At 37.0% G+C, this 27,463-nt stretch overlaps 1 protein-coding gene across 4 annotated transcripts; it reads right to left on the reverse strand.

The window, feature by feature from the left end:
• Positions 1–2,635: 2,635 nt before the first annotated feature.
• On the reverse strand, positions 2,636–27,308 carry abi1b (abl-interactor 1b). 4 transcript variants are annotated; one of them, XM_056263326.1, is made up of 11 exons: positions 26,843–27,303; positions 18,799–18,966; positions 16,040–16,216; positions 12,406–12,420; positions 12,074–12,180; positions 11,769–11,909; positions 10,108–10,205; positions 8,653–8,862; positions 8,210–8,296; positions 6,201–6,386; positions 2,636–3,064 (listed from the first exon to the last, which is right to left on the reverse strand). In XM_056263326.1, the coding sequence occupies exons 1-11, from the start codon at positions 26,996–26,998 to the stop codon at positions 2,889–2,891; spliced, it is 1,521 nt and encodes a 506-aa protein (XP_056119301.1). In that variant the 5' UTR covers positions 26,999–27,303; the 3' UTR covers positions 2,636–2,888. The 4 variants fall into 4 exon arrangements, with proteins under 4 accessions (XP_056119301.1, XP_056119317.1, XP_056119309.1 ...); XM_056263342.1 differs by lacking the exon at positions 8,210–8,296 and having other exon boundaries at positions 26,843–27,308; XM_056263334.1 differs by lacking the exon at positions 12,406–12,420 and having other exon boundaries at positions 26,843–27,299.
• Between the last annotated feature and the right edge of the window lie 155 nt (positions 27,309–27,463).

The following is a 27,463-nucleotide window of genomic DNA, read 5'->3' on the forward strand; positions in this document are numbered from 1 at the left end:
GCCCACTATTTTGCCTCATTTAGTATTCCGTTTCTCTCGGAAATACGTCACAACACTGGAGAAAATTCGTTTGCAACTTCCGGTTCACGGGGACTTTAAAGGGTTAGTTCACACAAAAATGAAAATTCTGTCAGTAATTACTCACCCTCATGTTGTTCCAACCCCGTAAGACTTTCGTTCATCTTCGGAACACAAATTAAGATATTTTTGATTAAATCTGAGAGCTGGATCACTCCTCCATAGGCTTCTTAAGGGATCGAAACTGGCCGGCCCAAAAGTTATGAAAGACATCGTTAAAATAGTCCGAGTGACTACAGTGGCTCAATCTTAAGTTTATCAAGCGACGAGAATACTTTTTGTGCGCAACAAACAAACAAAAATAACGACTTGTATGTGGTGTTTTGAACGTAGTTTATGCGTCTTCTTGATATCTGCAATTGGACTAGTAAGAAATTATTTTGCCACAATTGCCATAATAAAAGAATCAGTGGCGGCGTCCGAAATCGCATAGGCCTACTCTCTTGAGTAGGTTATTTTTAATGAATTGCTTCACTACCGCTAAAAAGTACGCTATAGTATAAATGTGTGTAGAATGTAATCCGGACATAGGCCTGCAGTGCCTACTACATTCACCATGTTGTCATTATCATGCGACCAGCATCAGTTACGTCGCTTCATAAATCCTCTCCCTACACAAGTGTTTGTACAAACTTTGTTGATAATAATAAAAAATAAATAATAAAAATAATAATAAAAAACCTCTCCCGTGGCCTCATGGGATAGTAAAGTGTCCATCATATGCACACTTCAGAATCTCGCCAGAAGTAGTAGGTCATCCGGGTTCTTTTGCCTTCTCTTTTATGAGCACTGTGAATACAGACCATTTTTCGTAGTCTATTATTCGAACATACTTCTTTTTCACATAGTTTTTTTGCCTATATAGAAATATGCGATTTCAGCCCCTGTGATGTGATAGAAATGTATTTTCTTTTTCAGACATACATCACCCTCTGCTGTCCACGAAGATGAATAGATTATCTTCCTGAGTTCTGTCATGAACTGGTGCTTAAAATGTGTCATTGTTTTGACTTTATGTTAAAAATGAAAAATCATCAAATCGATACTTTTGTCATCCAGCACCTGAACACATCTAACACAATGTTTTGCACAGGAGGGTGCTTTATTATAAAAAGAGATTGTACATAAAAAGAAAAACAGATTATATACAAAACGATAATAGAGATTAGGCTATATTGTTTGCAGATATTCCGCAAAGGAACATTTAAATTACAGATCACTTGCACATCTTATGACAAGGCCTTGCAATGCTTAACATTAAGTGGTCATTGTTCAGACAGCTCTATGCGAGTTACATTCTCACAGATATTTCATTGGATTCAATAAATTAAAACATCGCTCGCCTTCAACAGTAGTTTGAGACGCTTCTAAAAACCAGAAACCAGAATCACCTTGATGTTTGTGCCATGCTAACAGTTATGAGCTCACATTCGTCAGTACTATACACTAAACTTGATTTTTTTTTCAATGAAATCTATGGATTTTCGCCTAAATTCAGCAAAACTTCTGAACTGGTCTAAATAGAAAGACACAAATTCAGCTTTGCATGGTCCCTCTACATATATACAACGACGAAACTGATTTCTGCTACTTCATGTAACAAATTTGTATCCGTGGGCAATGAGACTCATTCAGCTAGTGAGCCAGTGTCGCCCGGTCAGTGCAACATAATCAAGTTCACAATACTTCAGCAGTTTAAAACAGAAAACACTATCAAAGACCAGCTTGGCACAGTTTAAACTCACAGTATATGGGTGAATCTCATGAAAACATGTCCAGGTCACAAAAGAAAAAAAAATGTATATTTTGCATAAAGGAAACAAAGCCTATAGGACCACTAAGATTTTCTGCATTTAATAGTTTAGGCCTACTTTTGAGTTTTCTTTTTAAACAATTCCCATTACACTCAATAGTGATCATCATTACTGTAATGTATTTTATATTTAAATCAGCATAAATTATTGGCAGTATAAGAGATATTACCAGAATGTATAAAAATGATTTAAATGATATATATATTCAGATTACAGTAATGAGAATGATTTTTTTTTGCATTACGGTAATAATAATAATAATTTGGGGAAAATGTGCTTACTTGTCATAAAAAAAAATCTTAAAAAATAGGCATAATTGTATAGTATTGTTTTTAATCTTGGGGTCAAATATGTAATGTGGACATGTTCATATATGTAGTTTTGTTTGATATGCAGAAGAATCTCTGCACATTACTGCATCTGTCTTTTCCCTTACAGTCATGAGGTAAAATTATAGAAAATATTAGCAAATCTTGAAGGCAAAATGTAGGTAAAAACGTAATTGTCATTTTTATATTTTTTTGCCTAATTTTTTTCCAGGCATAATAATATTCCAGAAATGACATTCAAAATCTCTTCCTCGTGTAAAGGAAGAGCTTGACAGTTTAGTAAAAAAAAAAAGAGAGAGAGAGACAAGTAAAAAAAAAAAAAAAAAAAAACTAACTAGCCTTAGCTGACACTTGGCAAATACAGATCTCAGTACAATGACAAAACACGCACAAAAACAAATACTAGCAACAGCCTACAGGCAACGTCTCACTTTAATATATGTACACAATTTATGAGGCAACCTAACCAGAAAGTAGTGAGACTTGTTTGTTTCTTTTCATATTCTTTGTAGAGGCAATACGAGCCCTGTCTCCTCAAACAGTGAGCATTGTAGATGCCTTGATACATTTGTGATTGGACAAAAACAAACATTCAGTCATATTCTAATGCACTTTGCAATGTTTGTAACTGATTGGCTGCATTGCATGATGTCTCTGGGATTTAGCATTAGTCAGCGTAGTGCATGATGGATTCAACGTAGTTGCCAGGAAACAGTCCGGTCACACCATTACACACTCCCTCGAACCAGCCATCATCGTTTTTCTTGATGATGTAGATGATGGCGCCCTCCATGAAGGACAGCTCATCATCTTTGTCCTTTGAGTAGTCATAGATGGCCACCACTGAAAGAGGAGTAGACAGGGTTAGTATGACATGGATTAGAAAGTCTCTGTCTGTCTGTCTGTCTGTCTATCTATCTATCTAGCTGTCTGTCTGTCTATCTGTCTGTCTGTCTATCCATCCATCTATCTATCCATTCATATTTCTGTCTGTTTGTCTATCTATCTTTCTGTCTGTCTATCTATCTATCCATCCGTCTGTCTGTCTCTCTATCTATCTGTCTGTATGTCTATCCATCTGTCCATCCATCCATCTACAGTATATTTCCATCCATTAATCTTTCTGTCTGTCTATCTATCTATCTATCTGTGTCTATATGTCTGTCTGTCTATCTATCAATTAATCTGTCTATCTATCTATCTATCTATCTATCTATCTATCTATCTATCTATCTTTCTGTTTGTCTGTCTATCTATCTATATACATCTATCTATCTATCTATCTATCTATCTATCTATCTATCTATCTATCTATCTATCTATATACATCTATCTATCTATCTATCTATCTATCTATCTATCTATCTATCTATCTATCTATCTATCTATCTATCTATCTACATCCATCTATCCATCTATCTATCTATCTATCTATCTATCTATCTATCTATCTATCTATCTATCTATCTATCTATCTATCTATCTATCTATCTATCTATCTATCTATCTATCTATCTATCTATCTATCTATCTATCTATCCATTAATCTTTCTGTCTGTTTGTCTATCTATCTTTCTGTCTGTCTATCTATCTATCCGTCTGTCTGTCTCTCTATCTATCTATCTGTCTGTCTGTTTGTCTGTCTGTCTATCCATCTGTCCATCCATCCATCTACAGTATATATCCATCCATTAATCTGTCTGTCTGTCTGTCTGTCTATCTATCAATTAATCTGTCTATCTATCTATCTATCTTTCTGTTTGTCTGTCTATCTATCTATATACATCCATCTATCTATCTATCTATCTATCTATCTATCTATCTATCTATCTATCTATCTATCTATCTATCTATCTATCTATCTATCTATCTATCTATATACATCCATCCATCTATCCGTCCGTCTGTCTATCCATCTGTCTGCCTGTCTGTCTATCCATGCATCCATCCATCCATCCATGCATCCATCCATCCATCCATGCATCCATCCATCCATCCATCGATCCACCCATCCACCCATCCATCCATCCATCCGTCTGTCTGCCTGTCTATCCATCTGTCTGTCTGTCTGTCTATATATCTATCTATCTCTATCCATCCATCCATCTATCTATCTGTTTGTCTATCTATCCTTCTGTCTTTCGATCTGTTTGTCTATCTATCCGTCTGTCTGTCAATCTATCAGGTCTGGGTAAAAAATAAAAATTTCTCGATTTTAATCGATTTTCGTTTTGAAGAACCGATATCGATTCATAAATCCCAAGAATGGATCTTTCAGGCTATGGTGTTTTCAGTTGATGAATGAACAAAGGTTTGTAGCGCCTCCCATCCAATAAATTGCAATAAGCTTTGTGCTTTGTTACTTCTGATATGAAACAAAGTCTCAGCTTTCAAATTCTGTAAATTTCATTACGAAATTCAAACAATAAATACCGTTTTGGCGCTCTTTAATGTGCTGTAGCGCCTCAGTTCAAGCGAAGCGGCAGCACGGAGCGCGCGTGAAACGATCATCTCTTCCTCTTTACTACTAGTTACAGCAGCAAATAAACATGAATGAACATCAAAAGGAATGTTGAAAGATACAGTACAACTTACTGAAATGAATCATGTCTTATGTAATCCCTCAATCAGTGTTTCGGCCGTGGAAAGGCGTCAATAAAACATCTTGTGAACAATGTCACGTAACGTCACATTTACCTCAGAAAAGCCAATCAATGACCATAAACTCGATAGGTAGCTAAAAAAAATAACTCTAGAGGAGCATTTTGATAAATATATGCACTAGATTACATATTCATTATATTTTTACCTGTTCTTCAATATTTAATATGTTTGAATATATACTTCATGTTTTTATTTTAAAAAAACTGAAAACGAGTAGAAACATAATTATGTCATTCAAAATGTATTATTATAACATTATTATGAAAACTTGTTATTTAAATGCAAGTAGCCTACAAATCATTTAATTTTAACCTTTAATATTATAGTGATGTACCAACTGGGGTTCCCTGTATAGTTTACAGCATTGTAACTTGTGTATATTTACGTCTATCTGAATGTTGAATAATGTACACTGTCCCTTTCGGGAAAAAAAAAAAAATTTCCTTGAGAAATGTTGCCATGTACTGTACCTAATAGGCCCCAATTAATCAATCTGTTTGTCTGTCTAACCATCCATCCATCTGCCAAACTATCTATCCATCCATCCATCTATCTATCTACCTGTCAATTCAATCTATCCATTAATCTTTCTGTTTGTCTATCTATCTATCTATCTATCTATCTATCTATCTATCTATCTATCTATCTATCTATCTATCTATCTATCTATCTATCTATCTATCTATCTATCTATCTATCTATATACATCCATCTATTTATCTCTCTATCTATCCATCCATCTGTCTGTCTGTCTGTGTATATATCTATCTATCTGTTTGTCTGTCTATCTATCCATCCATCCTTCTACCTGGCTGCCAGTCAATCCTATCTATCTATCTATCTATCTATCTATCTATCTATCTATCTATCTATCTATCTATCTATCTATCTATCTATCTATCTATCTATCTATCTATCTATCTATCTATCTATCTATCTATCTATCTATCTATCTGTCTGTCTGTCTGTCTGTCTGTCTGTCTGTCTATCTACCTATCTATCTATCTATCTATCTATCTATCTATCTATCTATCTATCTATCTATCTATCTATCTATCTGTCTGTCTGTCTGTCTATCTATCTATCTATCTATCTATCTATCTATCTATCTATCTATCTATCTATCTATCTATCTATCTATCTATCTATCTACATCCTGATTACAGTCTCAATTGGAAAAGGCATTCTCAAATCAAAACTCTTACGTTAAAAAGAAACAAAAATGAATTAAATTTGTCGTATTGTTGTGCCTTTGAAGTAAATGTGACAGTGAAAACTCAAAATGAAAACTTGAGGGCAGAGGGCGCTCACTCACCCTTTTCTAAATAGGATTTTGGGGCCCAGTGGGGGTCTCCATCAGCATAGGGGTCATTGTAGTGCACCAGAGATGCATCTTCTTCTTCATAATCCACAGGTGGAGGTGGAGGGGGCGGGGCTGCTTCCTCAAACATGAGCGTGTCCTCAGGTAGAGGAGGAGGGGGAGGAGACGGGCTGTCTGTTACTGGAGGACAAAGAAGGGAGGAAAACCTCACTGACATCATCTATGACCAAATCTAGTTTTAAAGACAGAAACCTAATTTAGAAATGCTTTATTGAAAATGGCACAGTATGCATTAAAGGGGTCCTATTATGCCCTTTAACGAAGTCTTGATTTTGTTTTTGGGGTGTACTAGAATATGCTTTCGTGCTTGATTGTTCAAAAAACACATTATTTTTCACACATTTTACATTATTACAGCTCCGATCTCCCCATTCTGTCCCGAAAGCGTTGTTTAGTTCCGGTTTCGATGAAGCCCCTACTTCCGAAATACGTAATGTGCTGTGATTGGTTAGCTGGCCCAGTGTGTTGTGATTGGCAGCGCTTAGCGTGTGTTCGGGAAATGTCCCGCCCTTTCATAACGGCGAGTTCTTCTCTAGTGTAAATATAAAGGATGGCGGCGATTTCAAACCCGATTCAGACCCTGACAATGTTAACAAACAAAAGGAGCATCCAGAATGGATTCCATGCACGGACTTTGCAAGCACGGATTTCACAGGACATTTCAGAGTGGTAATCATGATATATGTATGAAAACTATGGTTATACAAACAGTAATCGATCATAAAACCATGGTTAATTTTCCCAAGGGGCGGTAAACAGCCTTACAAAAGGAAGAGCTTACAAAAGCTACAGTAAACAACACTGTATCAACACTAATGTTGGCTAGCAGGCGAACGTAGCAACAACATAAAACGTATAATTAGAACTGTTAATAGAAAACGCAAGCCTGCATCGTGGTTCTGGAAGCTGTTCTTCGTAAAATGTGCAGATCAAAAATAAACATTGGGATTATAAGGTGCAGGAAAAGTATTTAAAATAAATTTGACCCATTCTAAGTTCGTCAGCCTAAGGAAGGTCAAACAAATGAGTTGTGGAAAAAAACAGCGTCTCTTTGACATAGCAGCAACTCATCCACTTTTCTGCATATTCCATGGGCGGGGATTATATAAATGAGGAACATTATGACTTCATAAAGCCCGGAAAAATAGTGTTGTAGTCCAAACGAGCCGTTTGTTGTAGTTTTTGAAAAGTGAAATAAAAGTTTTGATTCTGTTAAATAAAATATCTCCCTTTGGAGTGGACTTTGAGCTTTGTAACCTTGCAGATCGTTTTATGCTAAAACAGCAATATTACACACTAACTAAAGTTGAAAAAGTGAAAAAGCATAATAGGACCCAGTTAAACATATAATTAATGCAATCAAATAATTCTCAGCTACAACGAAATGCAATAAACGTTTTTATTTTATTTTATAATATTTAACAAAATTGCTTTACTGCTTCTTCTAAGAAATAATAATAAGAGATGCAAATAATCCCAAACTTCTTTAAAAATGTCATATATTTAATAACTTTCAATTAAAATGAATTTAAATTTAAATTCTTCATTATGAAATTAGAACTGTTGTACCACTTTTTTTTCATTGTGTGCCCGCCCAAAAAAGATCAACATTCATTTTAATTTAGAAATTAAAAACATGCTTAATCACAGAAGAGGTGTATTAAAGCCACTGTTTGTATAAAAATTATTTTTTAATAAATTAATAGTGTGCAATTGGCCCTACATATAAGTAATAGTTTTATAGAATAAGTCAACTTCCAAAATAAAACACTATATCACAAAATGTTATTACATTATTAATATACCCATATGTTAATACATACAAATATTTAATAAACATTACATTTTGGGTACAGAGAATAATCCGTACATGGCAGGCTGCAGCAGCTGAACAGAGACCATGTGAAGGTCTAAGCACTTATGCTAATGTGAGCGTTACTCACTGTTCTCCTGAACTCTGGCCACAAAGCCAGTGAGGGGAATCTGGGGCGTCAGCTGCACCATGGGAGGAGGCGGTGGAGCGACAGACACTGGAGACACACGGAGCGCAGATACACACACATTCATACACATCCAGCCGGACAGAAAGAGAATAACAGGCAAAAACAAGCCCAAAGAGTTACACACAGGCAGATAAACAGACAGCAGGTAAAAGCAGTTATTGTGACATGAAGAGATGAATAGCAGAAAAGCATTAGTTACTAGGTCTGCTAATAACCTCATTTATTAACAAAAAGTGTTTGGCGCTGCTAGTGGTGAAGAAATGACATACTTGAGCTTGGTGTTTGTTTTCTAATGTAATGGCTTACAGGCATTTTAAAGTGCAAATTAAGAGCCAAAACACTTTTGGGGCCACTAGCACTCCCTAGAGTAGAACTGAACTCACTTGTGGTCTGGGGGTACGTGGGACCCCCGTTCAGGTGGGGTTGAGGCACAGAGAACTGTGAGGAGCTAGCAGGGGCGCGCCGGTAGGTGCCGGTGGCTGACACCATAGAGGCGGAGGAAGAAGTGGTGGAGGAATTGTGTCTGGAGATCTGTCGGGAGATTGTTCCGAATTGAGACATCGGGATTGGGCCCAAACCTGGACCTTGAGGAACTACAGGGAAAAAAGGACAGTCACAAAAGTTGAATCCAATGCAAAATAGATCACTCAGTTAGGAGCTGGGTGGAATGACCAAAATAATAGGGCTGGGTATTGATTCAATTTTGTTTAATCAGCTTGTGATTTGGTTCGATTCCACTCTCAATTTAATTTGATTTGATATGGATTCGTTTGTATATAAATCAGGTACAGTACATCTCTCTCAAATAATACTGTAAACCATACAGTCAAAATTTACAATTCTTATATTTTTTTATGGAATACTGTAATTAAAATAACTTCCCCTCCTTACTGGCGCGAGGGCGGGACAACCTGTCCCTCACATGACATCACAGCACTAGCAAACCTCAACCATCCAACCAATTCCCCATGGACAAAATCACGTCCCGCCCTACATTTTTTCTTGTTCACTAAGCAGTTTTACACAGATATACGTCACAATAAGGAAATAATGTCTATTGCAACTTCTGTTTCATGCTGACTTTAAAGGTTAAAATGAACATCTGATTTGTAAACAAATATTTAAATTGCACATAAGGCAGTTTTGATGTTTCTATTCAAATTAGTTTTTTTATATATAAACATTTAAACTCATAAAAATTGCTTTCTTGATGGATTTATTAAAACATACATTAAACAATGAAGGCATGTTAAGTAAAATATAATGAATGTATAATAAAAACGCTCCTCTCTAAAGATCATTTTCTAGCTATAAAGCTATAGAGATTGAATGGCTATGTTACATGACATTGCTTCCGAACTGTTTTATTGGCGTATTTCTTGAAACACTGAGCGATTACATGAGACATGATACATTTCAGTAAATTGTACTGTATCTTTCAACATTCCTTGTGATGTTCATTTTGTGCTATAACTAGTAGTAAAAAGGAAAAGACGATCAGTTCCCGCTTCGTTTGAGCAGCTACAGCGATCTGTCATGCCACATTAAAGAGTGCCAAAAATGTATTTATTGTTTGAACTTGGTAGAATTTTAAAGCTGAGACTTTGTTTCATATCAAAAGTAACAAAGTGCAAAGCTTATTGCTATTTATGGATGGCACGCTACAAATAATGTTTTGTAATGCTTTGTTCATGCATCAACTGAAAACACCATAGACTAAAAGATTCTGGGGATTTAAGAACAGCTCGTCAAAATGAGAATCGAATAAAATCGAGAAATCGATATTTTCAACCCAGCCCTATAAAACAATATAATATGTGAAAAATGTGAACTGTCACCTGGTGCCATACTGGGAGGGGAGGGTGTTGGCACAGCCAGAGGGATTCCCATACTATTACTGCTGTTTTCCCGACCGCCGCTGCCCCCACTACTGCCACTGAGACACACAGACCATAGGGAATTACAAAGAGCTATTAAAGCAACAAGCATCCATCGTCATAAATTCCCAAAGTGGCATCCTTTATTGAGCCTATCAAACAAGTCATTTATGACACCATCAAGAGCTTTTGTAACTTGAATTTGGAGAATAAATGTGATAAACCAAAGGTTAAGAAACAGTTTACTGTTATTTCTAACCTTATTCACCTTCAGCTTTCATCAGTAACAAGCCCACTGGGAAAGCAATGACAGCGGAGAATCAAGTTTATGAGAAAGAGAACTTGTATATTCAAACAGTGCCATAGAATAAACAAAAAGTCTAATGAATCTGTATAAATGAATGCCATAAATTCACTGATGCATCCGTTTTTCTTTTGCAAGAGGAAAAGGAAATAAAGATAGACATCATGAGAGAGCTTAGAGATGTTACACTAACAAAAGTCATTTTTAAAGGTTAGAAACATATAGAATATATATATATATATTTTCACAATTGTGATTTTATATCGCACAGTGTTACTTTATCTCACAACTGAGACTTTATTTCTTGTAATAGCGACTTTTATCTTACAACTTTAATATATCACCATGAAACCCAGCATTCATTGTTCAGTTTGGGGTCAGTAAGATAAGACTAATATGCTGATTTTCTGCTCAAGAAACTTCTTATTATTATCAATGTTGAAAACAGTTGTGCTGCTTAATATTTTTGTGGAAACCATGGGACTCTTTGATGAATAGAAAGTTCAAAAGAACAGCATTTATTTGAAATAGAAATCTTTTGTAACATTATAAATGTCTTTACTGCCACTTTTGACCAATTTAATGCATCCTTGCAGAATAAAAGTATTATTTCTTCCAGCACAGTGTCTCATACCATTAAGGCCGGGACACACTAAGACGAAGGTCGGCCGTCGGCCCGTTTTTGAGTGTCGGTCGGGTTCGTTTTTTCGGTGTGTCCCGCACCGTTGGCTCTAGTCGGACGGCGTTTCTTTTTTGCCGATTCAGCATGTTGAATCGGCGTCGGGCCTCAGAGAGAGAACTCTGATTGGCTGTTCAGTTTAGCGAACGAGTCAGTGCACGAGAATAAAAGCGAAAGTGATGAAGGCGAGCGAAGAAGTCAAGACGGCACAGACAGAAGGCTGCTATAATTTTACATCATCTTACCTGAGCATTCGAATGCACGAATATTTTCATAGAGCCGACTGGAATGAAGAAAGTGATCAGCGTGATTGATGTTCAAAATGGTAAGCAAGCGCTGCTTTGTTTACGGTTTGTATATCTGCAGTCCTAGTTTCGGATCCCCTTTTTGAATGATGGAAATAGACTATTGATACCTGCTGATATAGACAGATATTCACCTGCACACAGGGCCAAAACGCACACGCTAGTTGACCGTTCATTTTGGTGTGTTCAAGGGCAGCTTTCTGGTTGAGACGCAGCCGACGAGAGGCAACAACAGAGTCGGCTTTCATTGCCGCTAGTTCTTTGACGTTTGGCTTGGTGTGTCCCGGGCTTTAGAAGGCCTGCATTGTCTTGTGTATCCACGTGTGAGCTGTACCTGTGCGTTCTGGGTCTCTGATTGAGTGAGGCTGTGCGTCCCGGGCTGTTCTGGCTTCCCAGGCGTGCTGGACTAGTCATGTAGTCATTAGGCACCACAGGAGGCTTGACTGGCTCAAGGGTCTTATACGGTGTGTTTCGTCTGAGAAACACAGACACATATTTGTTAATAAAGATGCAAACTACATGCGAAAAAAAAAGTATTGTGTTATTAGGTGCCAGACCCTTAACTGTGGCAATAATTGACAAAACTCACAGGAGACAGCACAACATATTTTACAACATAAGTGAAATATAGTGACTTACCCCAGCGTACCTCTACCTGCCATGGGGGGGCTTGGGGGCTTCTGTGTGGGAGGGTTGGTCCTGGATAGCGTTCCTCCACCTGCCCGAGCTGGCGGGTTATTCCCTTGCTGAAAAGGGAAAACAACATTAAGACAGCTTTCACAATCATGATCATATCAGATTACTCAAAATGCTAATCAGTTTATCAAACATACAGCATGATGTAAACTACAATATGCATATTCTCATATCAGATTATGGAAATGACCTATAATGTGCATTACACAACATTATAAAGAACCAAAGATGGTCGTGACATGGGACCCAGAAAGCATTGTGGGTTGTGTGCTTACCTTTGCTTTAAGCCACTAAGTGAAAGCATTGAGGAAGAGAGAAGATAATTAATGTTATTTAATTACTTTAACCTAATGAAAAAGAGAGAGAGGAGAAGCGAAACAAAAGACCTTTGGATAAAGAACAAAAAGAAATACTGATCTAATTTGACTGATAAGAATCTAGAGACAAAGCAGAAAAGTGAAAGCTGCTTGCACAAAACAACTGAATGATAATCACATAAATGTCAGTCATAATTACCATCTAATCAGGCTAATAAGCAAAATTATGCATAATGTATTTTCTAGCGATGTGACAATTTCAACCATTTGGTCAGTAAATAGCTCACATGTGGATTTAATTGAATATGAATTATATTATGTATTATACATTTTAAAAGCTCATACCCATAATCATAGCTGTACATCAACTATGTAAACCATATTTACTACAAACTGCCTCAAATACTTGTTAGCTTGCAGTTTTTTGTATTTTTTTTTTTTGTATTTAATCCATTCATCTAGCTAGGCTAATAAGAATTACTATGTCATGGCATTAAATAATCTTTTTTAACATAAAAAAAATTGCTTCCACTCTTCTGGGAGGCTTTCCATAAGAGCCAGTGTTTCTGTGGGAATTTTTGCCCATTCATCCAGTAGAGCATTTGTGCGGTCAGACACTGATGTTGGACGAGAAGGCCTGGCTCGTATAGAGGGAATGCATTGACGTCACTTTCTTTCCCGCCGGAACACGCCCCCCTCAGCCGGACTGAGTGGCAGAAGAGCTGCTGCGTGGCTGGAGTTAATAGGGGAAACTGCGAAAACGCGAGTAAAACAAACTATTATCAGTTTAAACTAAAAGTTGGACTCGATATAGTGTTCCTTACAACTTTTCAAAGATCCAGTGATCCATGGATATTGACATGCAGCCAGGAATCGTGTTTCCTGACATTTATATGTGCCTGATTTCGACGCCGGGGAAATAAATTAAGAAAATTTGCCTGTAAACGTTTTATATAAATACAATATAGATAGGTCTAAATCCGAGTGATCACTTACATTAATGTTGTACTGTATATCATCATATCGTCCAGCCATAAAACTTGTATAGTTTTTTGTCAGTGTTTATTTAAAAACATCCAATTATGCAGAATATAGTCTGTTCTGTAGCTTTTTGCAGTCTGTAAAAATATACAGTACCTCAGATGTCTGGTCAAATCTAGTTGTACAGTCAATCGCAAAGCTCTTTCCCGTTTTAGATGTGTTTTGTGTGTTTTTCACGGCATTCACGCTGAAAACAAATGCTGCCGCTCAGTCTTTTTGCCACTTGTGGGCGTGACCGCATTCACTCCGGCCGACAGTGACGTCATGCGCATACCCTCTATTCTCCATTCCAGTTCATCCCAAAGCTGTCCGATGGGGTTGAGGTCAGGACTCTGTGCAGGCCAGTCAAGTTCTTCCTCACCAAACTCATCCAACCATGTCTTTATGGACCTTTCTTTGGGACACAGTCATGCTGGAATAGAAAAGGGCCTTCCTCAAACTGTTCCCATAAAAAAGTTGGAAGCATAGCATTGTCCAAAATGTCTTGATATGATGAAGTATTAAGATTTGCCTTCACTGGAAGCCCAACCCCTGAAAAACAGCGCATACCACCATCTAGAGTCCTGCGCGGGACTGTTTTCTTCATCCCGCGCCCGCCAAATGTTTGACCATTACCGCCCGCTCCCGCAACGTATGTGTTACACTCCCGCCCGCTCCCGCAATATGTATGTCCACTCCCGCCCGCACCCGCAAAACTCGGAGAATTTATTCCCGCACAATAATAGAGATGCACTGACTTTGTGTCTTCTCCCGTCCCGCAGGAAAAAAACGCGTATTTGTATTGCTATTGTTAAAGAGATTCATGGGGTTGTTGGTTTCGTTTCCCTGGCCTGCATGTATTCTGACGCACTGATCAGGAAGATGAATAGTAAATGTCAGACTTGCCTTGCTCAGGTTTTGTACTGTAAATACCTCGTTTAAGGTTCTTTTCCACATCATTGACATCTCCATCATGTCGTTAGGCTACATCCCAATCCCGCAGGGGTTTTATTTGTCCGCCCATTCCCGCCCGCAGCAAAGTTCAAACCGCCCGCTCCCGCGAGATTTGCGTTGGGACTCAATCCCAATGCAGCCCTCTACCACCATCCCTCCTCCACCAAACTTTACAGTTGGCACAATGCAGTCGGCCAGATAACGTTCTTCGCGATTTGTCACTCCACACAGTGATGGCGTGCTTTACGCCAGTCCATCCAGCGCTTGGCATTGTACTTGGTGATGTGAGGCTAGCATTCAACTGCTCGGCCATGGAAACCCATTCCATGAAGCTCCCGCCCCACAGTTTTTGTGCTGTGGAAGTTTGAAACTCTTCAGCTATGGAATCAACGTTGACGACTCCTACGCACCTCAGCGCTCTGTGACCCTGCTTTGTCTTGATATTGATAACTGTAAAAATGTACTGGTACTCGTATTGGAATTTTGGCATTGTGACAATTCGACATCCACCAATTATGATAATCGCAACAATAAAGTTTTGACTGACGGCTGAGGAGAGACGTATGTCCTCTGGGCATGTCAGTCAGGGGTGACTGACACACACAGAGCAACATTTGAGGAGTTAAGTGTCCTAATTACAGAGCCAGTATGAGGGCAGCCTGCGGGGCGTTTACTCAGCCGAGGGGGGAAAAGGCCAGCGCACATCAGCACCAAACTAATGAAGCATTTAAAACAGGTCTTGGGGTGAGCTGCTGGCACATGGCTTCAAGATCTGGCTCAGTTATATATATCGGGAATGAAAAGGCTGAACAACTAGTAGTGAATAATGTTGACATTGTGTCATAACAACACACCATCCAGACCAATCATGGCATCATCCCATAAAAGCCATTAAAAAACACATAAAGGTCAACGTAAAAATGCAAAGACATCTTTCATAATTACTTCTCAGTTCAGATAGTGACCATCTAATGTGATAACATCGCTACGAGGGTTCAGAGAGCAAACTGATGTCATAACAGCTCAGAGCTGACACTGATGGACAGGAATAATTTAATAACATGAATATAGTGAAGGAAACCAGAGAGGGTCTACAAACACACACACACACACACACACACACACACACACACACACACACACACACACACACACACACACCACTAAGGATCAATTTCTTTATCAGTACTTTAAATACTAATATCTAGAGTAGTCAGATGAGGTATTTTTTTGGCAAATTCATGCATTTCATCAAGGAAATGTTATATAAATTAAATACCCATCCAGTCCTTGTTCTCTAGACTATTTAAACTACACTAAATCTGAAATTAAACAGTAACATTATATTATTACATGTTCTCTTATTTTATTGTAAACTATCCGTCCATCATGTCCTCTTAAGGTCTTTTTGTTTTCTTGGTTTATTAAAAAACAAAAACAAAAATCATATTTTGGGTCTTTAAATGAAAATACAGCTAGGCTAACAAATCAGTAATACTTATAGATGTACGTTTTGTTTTTTAATTTATTCAGAAACTCTGAACCCAAGTATGAACAGTAGTAATAATGATGCTTGCTATAGCAAACATCAAAAAATGTTGACATCAAAAAGACTTACTTTAACACCGTGACCCACGTCATCCAGCAGGGTGTAATCTATGGGCTTCCTGATGTAGCGCACGGGTCGTTCCATGTTGCCCGGGGCGATGATCTTGTGGGTGCGAGATGTGTTTTTGTTAGTGGTGAGGATCCCAATCTCTCGTCTGGCAACTTTCTCTTTATGAATGTCCACAGTCTAAAAGAAAAAAATAGAGGGATGAAAATGGGTAAAGTTTTAGAATTGATGTGAGCAATCATAGCCTTCATGTAGGCTAGCTAATAGATATTGCGTCAAATTAGGTGTCTAAATACTGATGAAACGTGACCTAATTGATATTCATTGCCATTTCTATTATGTAAAATGAGGCTAAATACTATTAAACATTTGTAATGAATCTCAATTTCTGCCTATCTTCTTAGAGAAAAGTGGTGGCAAACCAGTTTGCAGGAGCCTTTTAACTTCAGTAGAAGGCAAAACATTAGATCTAGTTTCCATTAAGGCACTGAAAATCTACTCTAGTGCATGATGGGGGAATGGGATTTCTAATTACCCTCAATAAATACACTCCATCCCCCACTTAGGATGAAAAAATTCACTCTGACATTGTGTTCAAATATCTACAAAGAGAACTAAAAGTGTCTGAGATGCTCTTTACAAATCATGGCTTACAATAAAACTCGCATTGGATATGACTGAGCTCAGGCTCTAGTTATTACGGCAAGTCAAGCATTATGATTATTTAATTTCTAACATATTCATTGTAGTTAATCACCATCTGCATAATCCACAGTCTAGTCCATGTAAATCTTATTATTTATGCATATTACATGAGTGATGGCACTTAGGAACAGCAGAGCATGTAGGGTCAACTTGAGATTTAAAACATTTTTGCATTTGGTGCTTCTCTCGAATTCAATATGCAAATATGACTCCACGTGGGACACAATAGCAAGGGTCCAAGATTAACTTTTTGCCGCACTCAACGGCAGGCAAATTGAGAAATGTAATGTCTAATTTGTATAGTGCTTTTCACAATACGCATTGTTTCAAAGCAGCTTTACAGAAGGTTGTATTGTAATGTAAATAATTTAAATTTTATGCCAATAAAATGACAACTAAGATATGAATAATTGTCTGAAAACTAGCTGGTTAGTTGTCTGATGTGAGTTTAACATTTTCCAAGAAGTCGTTTAAGCGATGAGAAATATAGGGGATGGCTTTAATAACCCTCATGTTGTGGTCGGGTCCTAAAATGCTAGTTAACATTATCGCATTGGACTAAAATATACTGACTTTGCTCACACAGGGTATAACTACTTCGCTAAACATTTTTTCCCCAATAATTTTTGTAACCCCCCCCCCCCCCCCCTCATTATTCTATATTATCATCAAATATTGGATTCACTCTTTTTGTCAACTTTTTTTCTTTTATAAAGCACAGGTTTGGTATTTCTAAACTGATTGATCGATTGATTATCTGAGCTTATGCACATCAATCTTTGATCACAAAAAGCATTTTTTTTGTGGGTCATTTTGGCAATATTGAATAAAATGTAAAAATCTTCCAAACAATTTTTCACACAGGTGTGCTTTAATGTTCAACCAGGAAGTTTGTTTTCAAATGCTTCTATCTTGTACAAAATAGCACAAATTTAACACTTGTGGTGTTCCCAGTCAAAAATGACCGGGCTACAAAAAAAAAATCACTTATAAATCCCTTGTTACGCAATTTTATCACCAAATATTGTATTCAATCTTTTTGTCAACTTTTTTCTTTTAATTAGGACAGGTTTTGTATTTCTTTTTGAAACTGACTGATTGTGTGTCACATTTATCTGAGCTTATATTGATAGAAAAATGACCATCCATTAAAAATGAATATAAGAAAATAAGAAAAACATTTAGTGTTCAGGAGAGGAGCATGTTGTTCATCATGTTCATGTTCACATAGGATCATGTGTGATTGCAAAGATAAAGGCCTCGGATCTGTGCATGCGTGGATACTTGCACACTCTCGCTACTACACACACACACACACACACATACATTCAAGTTGTATACAAAATACAAAACAAGTTGACAAAAAGATTGAAACCAATATTTGGATAAATGATTTACAAGCAAGTTTTAAAAGGCCGGTCATTTTTGACTGGAAACACAAAAGGTGTTACAGGGTTTTTAACACTACATAAGGGTTCGTTTTAATTACAGAATTACTTTAATGTGATGACATTGCATATTGTTATTGGAAATTACATGATTCAAGGTAAAGATTTGGGTTGAAAATGACTAATTTTGTGGGAAATTTGTTAACATCTCTAAATAATGTAAACAGGAAGCTGCTAGAAGGCTAACACGTAATGATTTTATTTTATTTGCCAGTCATCAATATATATTTTTACCATTATTGTATTTTTATTCATTTATTTTTTCCACAACTGAACAAATGAAGGAATTAATGAAATGACGATTTAAATATTTGCACATTTGCAGTATAACAGTCTAAATTGTGCCACTTAGCGAATTCAAGTTCAATCCAGTATATCGGTAAGAAAATGTACATGATTTTGTCACTGAATTTTCTGTCACTCTCTGTAGTTTAAGATTAAGTTTGGATTCACAGCAATAAAAGAGATCCAGACGCAACATTTTTCACTGTGCTAAAAGTAGTCTTTTGAGGGGTTCGCGATGCACCAGTTGAGAACCACTGAATCAAAGCATGCTGGGTAAGGAACACCTGGTTGTGTTTTGTTGGTGTTGTAGTGCCCATGGCTGACCTGAGAGATATGGTTGATGGAGGACTCCATCCTGCGCAGCTGTGAAGCCTGAATATCCAACAGCTGCAGCACATTGTTGGCTAAGGCATTGATCTGATAGGCCACGCTGGCCAGGGACTGGGTGGTGTAGGCTTTGGTCTCCTCCAGGGCTTTCCTCTTGTCTTGTGCCTAAACAAAGATAAAAAAAAAAGAGATACCACAAGTTTTAAAAGCAATAGTTCACACAAACATTACAATTCTGTCATCATTTACTCACCCTAATGTTGGTCCAACCCTTATTGACTTTATTACAGAACACAAAAGTAGATATTTTTCAGATATTTGGAAGAATGTTAGTAACAAAACATTTTTTGTCACCATTGACTTCCATTGCATGGACCAACAACAACAACAAAAAAATCCTTTTATGTTCCACAAAATAAAGGTGTGTAAGAAGGGTCTTGTGAAATATAGATTCAAACAAATCATCCACATTAAATGATTTTTCAAAGCATCTCGCACTACTAAAGCTGTTGTGAATGATGATGTAAAGCATCTTGGAATTCGTTCTCCAGAGGAAATATCACATCGGATCAAATCATGTGGAAAAAGAAATTTGCTGCCCACTGAGAGCTTGTGATTCACAGCGCGACAAAGAAAAGAGATGGGTCAGTAACATCCTGGATGCAGAAATCACTTCATCACTATTGTGTCTTTACATACAGTTACCCTAAAACAATCCAAAACTCTCAGTTTGAACCTCTCAATAGACAGCCTTACAATCTTACAAAAGCATTCAAATAAATACTGCCCTTTAAACTTTCTATTCATGAAAAAAATCTTGAAAAGAAGTAGTTTCCACAAAAATATTAAGCAACACAACTGTTTTTAGCATTGATAATAATGAAGAAATTGAGCAACAAATCATCATAGTAGAAAGATTTCTGAAGGCTCATGTGACACTGAAGACTAGAGTAATGATGTTGCTTTTCAAAATTCAGCTTTGCCGTCACTAAATGTTAAAAAAAATTGCTAAACCAATTTTACATTTTAAAAATATTTAAACAGAAAACATTTATATTATTATTATATTATTATTTCACAAAATTGAGGCTTTTACTGTATTTTTGTTCAAATAAATTAAGCCTTGGTGAGCATAATATATATATATATATATATATATATATATATATATATATATATATATATATATATATATATATATATATATATATATTTACATTTAAAAAAATCTTACAGACCCCAAACTTTTGAACGGCAGTGTATTCTGCAAATGTTTTAAATCTACGAATTAAAAAATATGGTCAGTTAAACCTGTATAACATCTGGTCTAAGCATAAAAGGTTGATGTAAAGTCAGAAGTTATAATCGATGAAACCCCTGTGTGAAGTGATCAGGACTACTCCAATCAATATATCCTGGAGATTTATTTGTTTGAGTTAATATTGTTTGTAAGAAGAAAGAAACGGCAGTGTGATACAAAAGATATGAGATAGGTGGTCAAATATATAATTATTATATATAGTCATTATTATACTAAAATACTTGACCACAGAATGCTGAAAATGGTGAAATCAACCGGCAACAATTAACTTTAAACCGTAAACTGTATGCAGACAAGAGCCTGATGCAACCGAGACCGTATCTCAGTGATATACATATTCTGAAATTGAAAACATTTCACATTTTAAACAATTTCCTGTTTCATCAATTAATATTAGATAGCTTAAGCATGACAAACATTAACACTAAACACTTGTGGACTTTTAAAGCCATTAAACATATGGAAATAACATTGAGTAGTTTTTATGCACAAGTGGTTTCTGGATGTTGGTTGTTTCTTGGCTCAAAGAGCCCATCTTTAGTCTCTAAGATAATTATTCACTTCACTAATTTAATGTTATTAATTTGGGGGTTTGTTTAAATCCCTAACCTCAAATATGAGAAATAGCAAGCAGCACTTTGCTGCATAATTACCAAATCGTCTTGGTCTTGAATCTAGCAATTATGAATAGCAATGCACTGACTCCTCGCACTCCATGAACTTAAACAAAAAATGTGAGGGAATTAGCTTTCAGGATACTAATAGTTTCCATGTCAGAAAATACGATTACATAATTGATTGGAGGATTGTGATTTGCTATTGCTGTGATGTTATGTGATTGACAGGTTGTCCCGCCCTCGCGCCAGTAAACATGTCATCAGAGAAGAGATGTCACTGCAAGAGGAAGGGCACACGAATAAAAAAAAAAAGATGTGCAGTGTGCACAGATAAAGGAGGAATAATTGACGACGGGCCCTTGAATTAATAGGGGGGAAAAATGCTTACCCCAAGGTGGTAATGCGGCCGCCCGGGAGTCAATTATTCCGCTTATACTTGGTTACCACACCTCAAAACATTGTTCAGAATTATGTATTTCAAGACAGTATTCAGGTTTTTGTCCTTAAAACACTTGTGTGTAGGACTAGTTTCTTCTTCCGCATCTCATCCCAAGCCTCTGTTGCTAATTCCAAAACGCCATATAAGAGCTAGTAACGGATAGCCTGGGTAAACCCAGACAACTTCCGGCAAATTTAGATTTGCTCTGAAAGTTAGTCTGGCAAAGAGCTCATTCAAGCCCATTTCCAATCCGTCGAAATCGTGGCGCCAATCAGAAACGTTGGGGCGGGCTTTACACGATGACGACAGCGCTGGGATTTTGAAGCAGATTTTGTAGCCTACATTACAAAGATGGATGCCGCCGTCGAACATCACTCGTTCGAATCAGCTATCGCGTCTGTTTTAAGCGATTTGAACGTTTCCTTTTTGTTAAAAACCGAGCAAAGAACAACACTCGGAGATGTTTCTCCGCCGCTCTGCATACGTCATCTCCTTCATCGCTCTGATTGGTTTTAGGTCTATCCGCAACGTCCGTTGGTGACGCCCCTCTGGAAATGATTTGTCTATGACGCTTTGCCAGACCATAACTCAGTTACAACTGAGAATGGTCTGGTTTTAACCAGGCTAAGTAACGGAGGTTTACTTTTTGTAAAAAGAATAATAATGAGTAGGGCCTAATGAGAATTGTATTCTCGTATTTCATCAAAAATATCTTCATTTGTGTTCCGAAGATGAAAGGTCTTACGGGCTTGGAACGACATTAGGGTAAGTAATGACATTTTTGTGTGAACTAACCCTTTAAATTTGTGGAAAAAAACATGATAATAATTTGTCGCTAATTGTTAACTATATTTATTTGCTTGGTCAGTGTGGTTGTGCGTTCTGGTTCTTTTGCTGTTGTAGTCTGTAAGGACCTTAAATTACTGAAATCATTTGGCGAAGTGATATTGAACTGTTATGCGGTAAAGAACTGGCTGGAACTACTTTAGCTCTGGGTTTCCCTGAACATAATTCGCCTTTGGCTAAGCCCCGCCCCCCTTAGTTACTGTTGCTACGTCCGACAAACAAACTTCATCTGGGCTCTGGTATCAACATGGCTTATGCTGTGACAGCTCTTCCTGCTGAAATTTTATCAAACTTTTATAAAGCAGCAAATAAAGTGTCCGATAGAAGTAGGCAAAAGGGGCTGCAATATACGTTCGAAGGCTATTTTCACGACATACAGGCGAAACGTAAGAAACAACAAGGCATCCAAATAAAGGCAAAAGAATACCGGTCACAGTCAAAAAATGAACCACCGCATATCCTACTAATCGAGACGGAGGCTGGGACTAACAATATCAAGGAGCAACACTGTTCATGCAAAGCTGGGTAGGTCTCTATTCACTTCTATAATCGTTATTACAAAGCAAACGGACTACGCGAGTATAACGTTGTATTTATTAGCAGCGTGTGTTAGACGACACTTGTCAGGATTTGACTTCGATTTGGGAAGGGAAAAAAACGGACACCCCCCTCCAACCTCTCTGGGAAATAACCCCAGGCACAACGTTTAACCATATTTTTGACAAAACTACGACAGTAATAGCCTGCCGAGACCAAAAATATGAGACGCCTGTGTTAAAGTCAATGGAGCGCTGTGAAAAAGTGTCGGACCTCTGTGGGAGCTCATTCTTGGCTGCGCTGTGATTGGTCAATCTACATTCTAGGGTGTGGCTTAGCCAAAGGCGAATTGCACACCACCTTAGAATGTTCATCAACCAACCAGATTCAAGCATTCAACAGCCCCGTAATATAAATAATTTATAATAAATACTGAAATATTCCATTAAAAATACAAGAATTGTCCATTTTGATTTCATAGTGACTAACAATTATACTGCGATGAGCATGCAGCACTGACCCCAGGTCTGCTTCAAACACCACCTGTTACAACACGTCAGTGCTTCTCAGCTGTTCTAAGACCATGTGTCTGTTGCCACGGGGGGATACAGATGAATGACCCATGAATGTCCTCCCTGTGGTTTTCCACTATGTCCTCCTAGACTGTTGGCCAATGACTCGTGATATCTTGATTCAGATGGTGCAAGACATTAAAGCATAACGTTTTAATAATTAATAACATATTATATTTTCTTCAAATTATCAGGAACTGCCTGGTTTTCACTTATTAGGTCCAAAACATCATATCAAGTCTACTGTAGACTAAGATTCCTATCATTTCTAAATGAACACGAACATATAAAAGTTTGAGGTCGGTAAATCAGTTTTAATGTACAGTATTTAAATGAAGTTTCTTAAGCTCACCAAGGCTGCATTTATTTGATTAAAAATACAGTACAAAGTAATATTTTAAGTCATTAATCCAGTCTTCAGCGTCACACGATCCTTCAGAAATCTTTTTAATATGCGGATTTGCTGCTCAAGAAACATTTTATTATCATTATTAATGTTGAAAATAATTGTTTTCAGAATTCTTTGATGAATGGAAAGTTAAAAAACTCTGTTCATTTAATAAAATGCTTTATTGTCATTTTTGATCATTTTAAAGTTTCCTTGCTGAATAAAAGCATTAAACCCAAACTTTAGAATCGCAGTGTACTCATTCTTTGTCACGCCCAAATTAACACATTACTAATCCATGAATCACTCATGAAGCATTCTGGATTTCTTTCACAAATGGTTTTGATACCGATTTAAAGGGCATGGTGCAAGTCTTTAGAAGACATGACTAACTTCTGTCTAGTGCCAAAGATCCCTGTTTTGGTCCTCTTTTTGAGTATGATTCACCCATTCCTGCTTTGGTCCTCCTTTTGAGTACGATTCACCCACTAAAACCACAAGAGGAACATCTTTGAGTCATTTAGTCCTCTATGAATATCTGAGAATGTGTCATTGCTAAACGAACTCACATGAGGGTTCAAGACATTGGCTTATATCAAAATATATCATTAGATTCCCAAGTTCTTAATCTCATATGGTTTTTGTAGCTTTCTAAAAGTATTTTTTTTATAATGTCTTTATAGTCATAATGTACCAACATATAACCATACTGTGAGACTGCTTTAACGATACATTGATAATATGGATTGATGGACGACCAATCATATGGTGATTGGCAAAATTCTAAATATATGAGGTAATCAGTTCAGTTGCATAATTTTTATAAGTTAATAAATTCAAAGTTTAAGTAAGCAGAACTGGCAGATTTTTATTTTGTACTTATACATTTTAATTTCTCTTTAGGGTGGGGTAAGCGAAAGTGATATTTAAAAATGCAATGCTTTGATAGCATTAGCATAGCATAACAATTGCTGAATGAGTATGGCAATATAAAACAAAAACATTTAACATAAATCTGTTCTCAAACCAACCTCATGCTGCACCCCCCAAAAAACCTACATAACAGAAACTCTCCAAAATTACCATAGCAATACATTAAACACTACTAAATCTCTTAACATTACTCTTGCACAAAAAACAAAGAAAAATGCATGTTAATTATATTTAATTTGAATATATTTATTTTAACATGCATTTTTCTGCAGAAATATAATTGTTTCAACAACTTGAGTACCTAATTGTGTTGTGTATGTCTTAATGGGATCATATTAGCACATTTTAGAAGACTGAAAGACTTTCTTGACTGTTGTCATTGCATCTCATTGCACAATCCAATAATGAGCTGTCATCAGATGATTGATGATCTTAGTTTTGTTTTTTCTATATTATTTCAAAACTAAAGTGTATATTTCATTGTGGATGCCCCAATTGAGATACTGGATTTTACAGAGAGTTCAATTAAAGCGTTCATGTTAGCCATATTTTCGATGTACAGCGTATTTGTGAGTTAATACATTTTTTTTTAGCTGTTGATATCTCATTAGCACGACCCTGAATGTAATCAAACTGCCTAAATGTATCAAGGCATGGTTTGAGGTATTGGCAAAAAATGTATTGCTGGCTACAAGAATCAATGTCAGATTTATGTCTGAATACACACTTTTCATTAAATACATTTTATCATCAAATTATATTTCTATAAGTTTCCTAATAAATCCAAATATCAGACCAAACATTCCCAAAAACAATGTCACATTTATCATTTTTGACAAAACAGTTCTGACAAAAGTATAGGTACCTCATAAAAGACATATTTTTTTAAAACAACCCTCTTCCTCCTGTCAAGACATATTAGAAATCTTTCTTTAAAAAATACATATTTATACTGTTTTTCCTAAGTTCAATATATATTTTAATCTATACAAAGTTTTGAGTTCTGATGAGAACAGGTCATGAGAGAAATCAAATCAAATGGTACATCTGCGTCAAGAACATCCCACCGATCATCAGATGAAATTCAAAGAGAAAATGTTTAATGAGAGGTAATGTGTCTCAAGAACTTGTTTTGTATTACTAACCTTTACAAAATCACAGCATATATTAACTGCAGGGATGCTTTTACACAATATGAAGGTAAAACAAATAAATACTAAATAAATGTTAGTTTCATTTCTCACTGAACACTGATCATCAGCGTCCTAAATGTCCCTTTGTTGAATGTCCAATAAAACATAGACCTGTGAATGTGATTAAATTATACAAGCAAATGATTCTTTCCTTCTTATCCCACTCATTATCATAGCAGAATGTTCATATGCAGCATCACATGTATGCATCACATACATGCCTTAATAACATAATCCCCATATTTTACTAAATATATCAATCAAAACAAGTTATTTATCAATATCCTTAAAGGCTATGATACAACATTTGGACATTTCCAACAGTCTCCGTGCTTTATTGTAGGTGTGTGAGTGAAAAGGTTTCAGCGAGCGACACATTAACACAGGTGTGTCAGCAATAACTTATTCACACCATCATCGACATTTCGCGTCTAGGCAGGCGTCTCGCCATTCTACTTCAGCCAATACACATTTTCAACACACACATATTAAAAGATATCACCGCATGTATTTAACAAACCCATGGTGGTTTCGCGTTCCACGGACATATATTATTATAGCGTTGCCAAAACGTGGATGAAGTTCAATAGCGTTTAGAGGTTGAAATGAAAATCGAATATCTGGGCTTTCATCACATTCACACTGTCACCCACGGGGCTTGACACCCGTCTGGACCCCGAAACAAACCGAACAGCAAAATTCAGCAAATAGAACATTGGAACGTTCAGAGCATGACGTATTAGTTCGGAAAATGACGTCTTGGCTTCAAACACATTTGCAGTCGATACATTGACGCCGCATGCCCTGCAATAAGCTATTAGATAACATACAACTAGATTGGTTTCTAACAATCTGTTGGGCGATATTTTGACCATTAAACTATTATATCTTTTTTTTTAAAGCTAATCTGTCTCCATCCATCGTAGAGAAAGCGGCACGTCTCTGACACACCCTCCGAAAGTGAATTCGTGCATTGTGTCTATCAGGGTCAAACAACGCAAATATCATCCAAATACATTAAACGCTTAGTATTCTGATTAAATGAACTGATCGCGTGTATTATGCCTCAATGCGCCCTTATAACCGTTTGATAAGGATCCTCTGTAATGCTACAAATGCAGTGCTCGCATTTCAATCACATCCCCACTGATTCAGACAATACATGAAAGGCAAAGGTAATTCCTCCAATCCATACCTGCACATAATTGTTCTCGCAATATTCCGCAACCCTTGAAAGGTTTTGGTAGCTCTCCACAAGGGCTCTTTTTCCTGCCGGGATTTCCTCCTCTAACAACATTTGTAGCTCTGCCATCTTACATCCCTCTGCATTACTCTTCTCCCCCTCTTTCATTGAAACCAGCGGAGCTTCACTCTCCGACAGGAGGTCCCTCGCCTGGCATTGTGGGATTCCCGTTGGCTCCGCTGTTTCAGACGTGCGACAATTCTCAACGCAGCGCTTTACGCACTGTTCTGTGATTGGGTGTCTGGCTCTGAGAAGCGGTTTTGGACCAATGGGAGACGAGTACGTTTTCCTCAGCGATGCGAAATGGAACACCGTTCAACTTCTGACCAGTTTGTGATATTGACGAGAAGCAGATTTACAATGAAGACTAAACAAATGCGTTTTGTCCACTGTCGTGGGCATTCTTTTTAGTTAACATTTGAGCACATAATACATTATGTGTTGGTGTTTTAAGCTTTAATGTATGCTAATGAGATCATCGTTAGTTTTTCAGTGAACCGCATGTCTAACGGGGATAGGCTAATAATATAAAAATAATACAATACTGCTAAGTTATACCGTGGTGATAGCGAT

The sequence above is a fragment of the Rhinichthys klamathensis genome, unplaced genomic scaffold (genome assembly GCF_029890125.1).
Source record: "Rhinichthys klamathensis goyatoka isolate OS25496 unplaced genomic scaffold, OSU_Roscu_1.1 h1tg000011l_1, whole genome shotgun sequence".
Classification (NCBI taxonomy): Eukaryota; Metazoa; Chordata; class Actinopteri; order Cypriniformes; family Leuciscidae; genus Rhinichthys; species Rhinichthys klamathensis.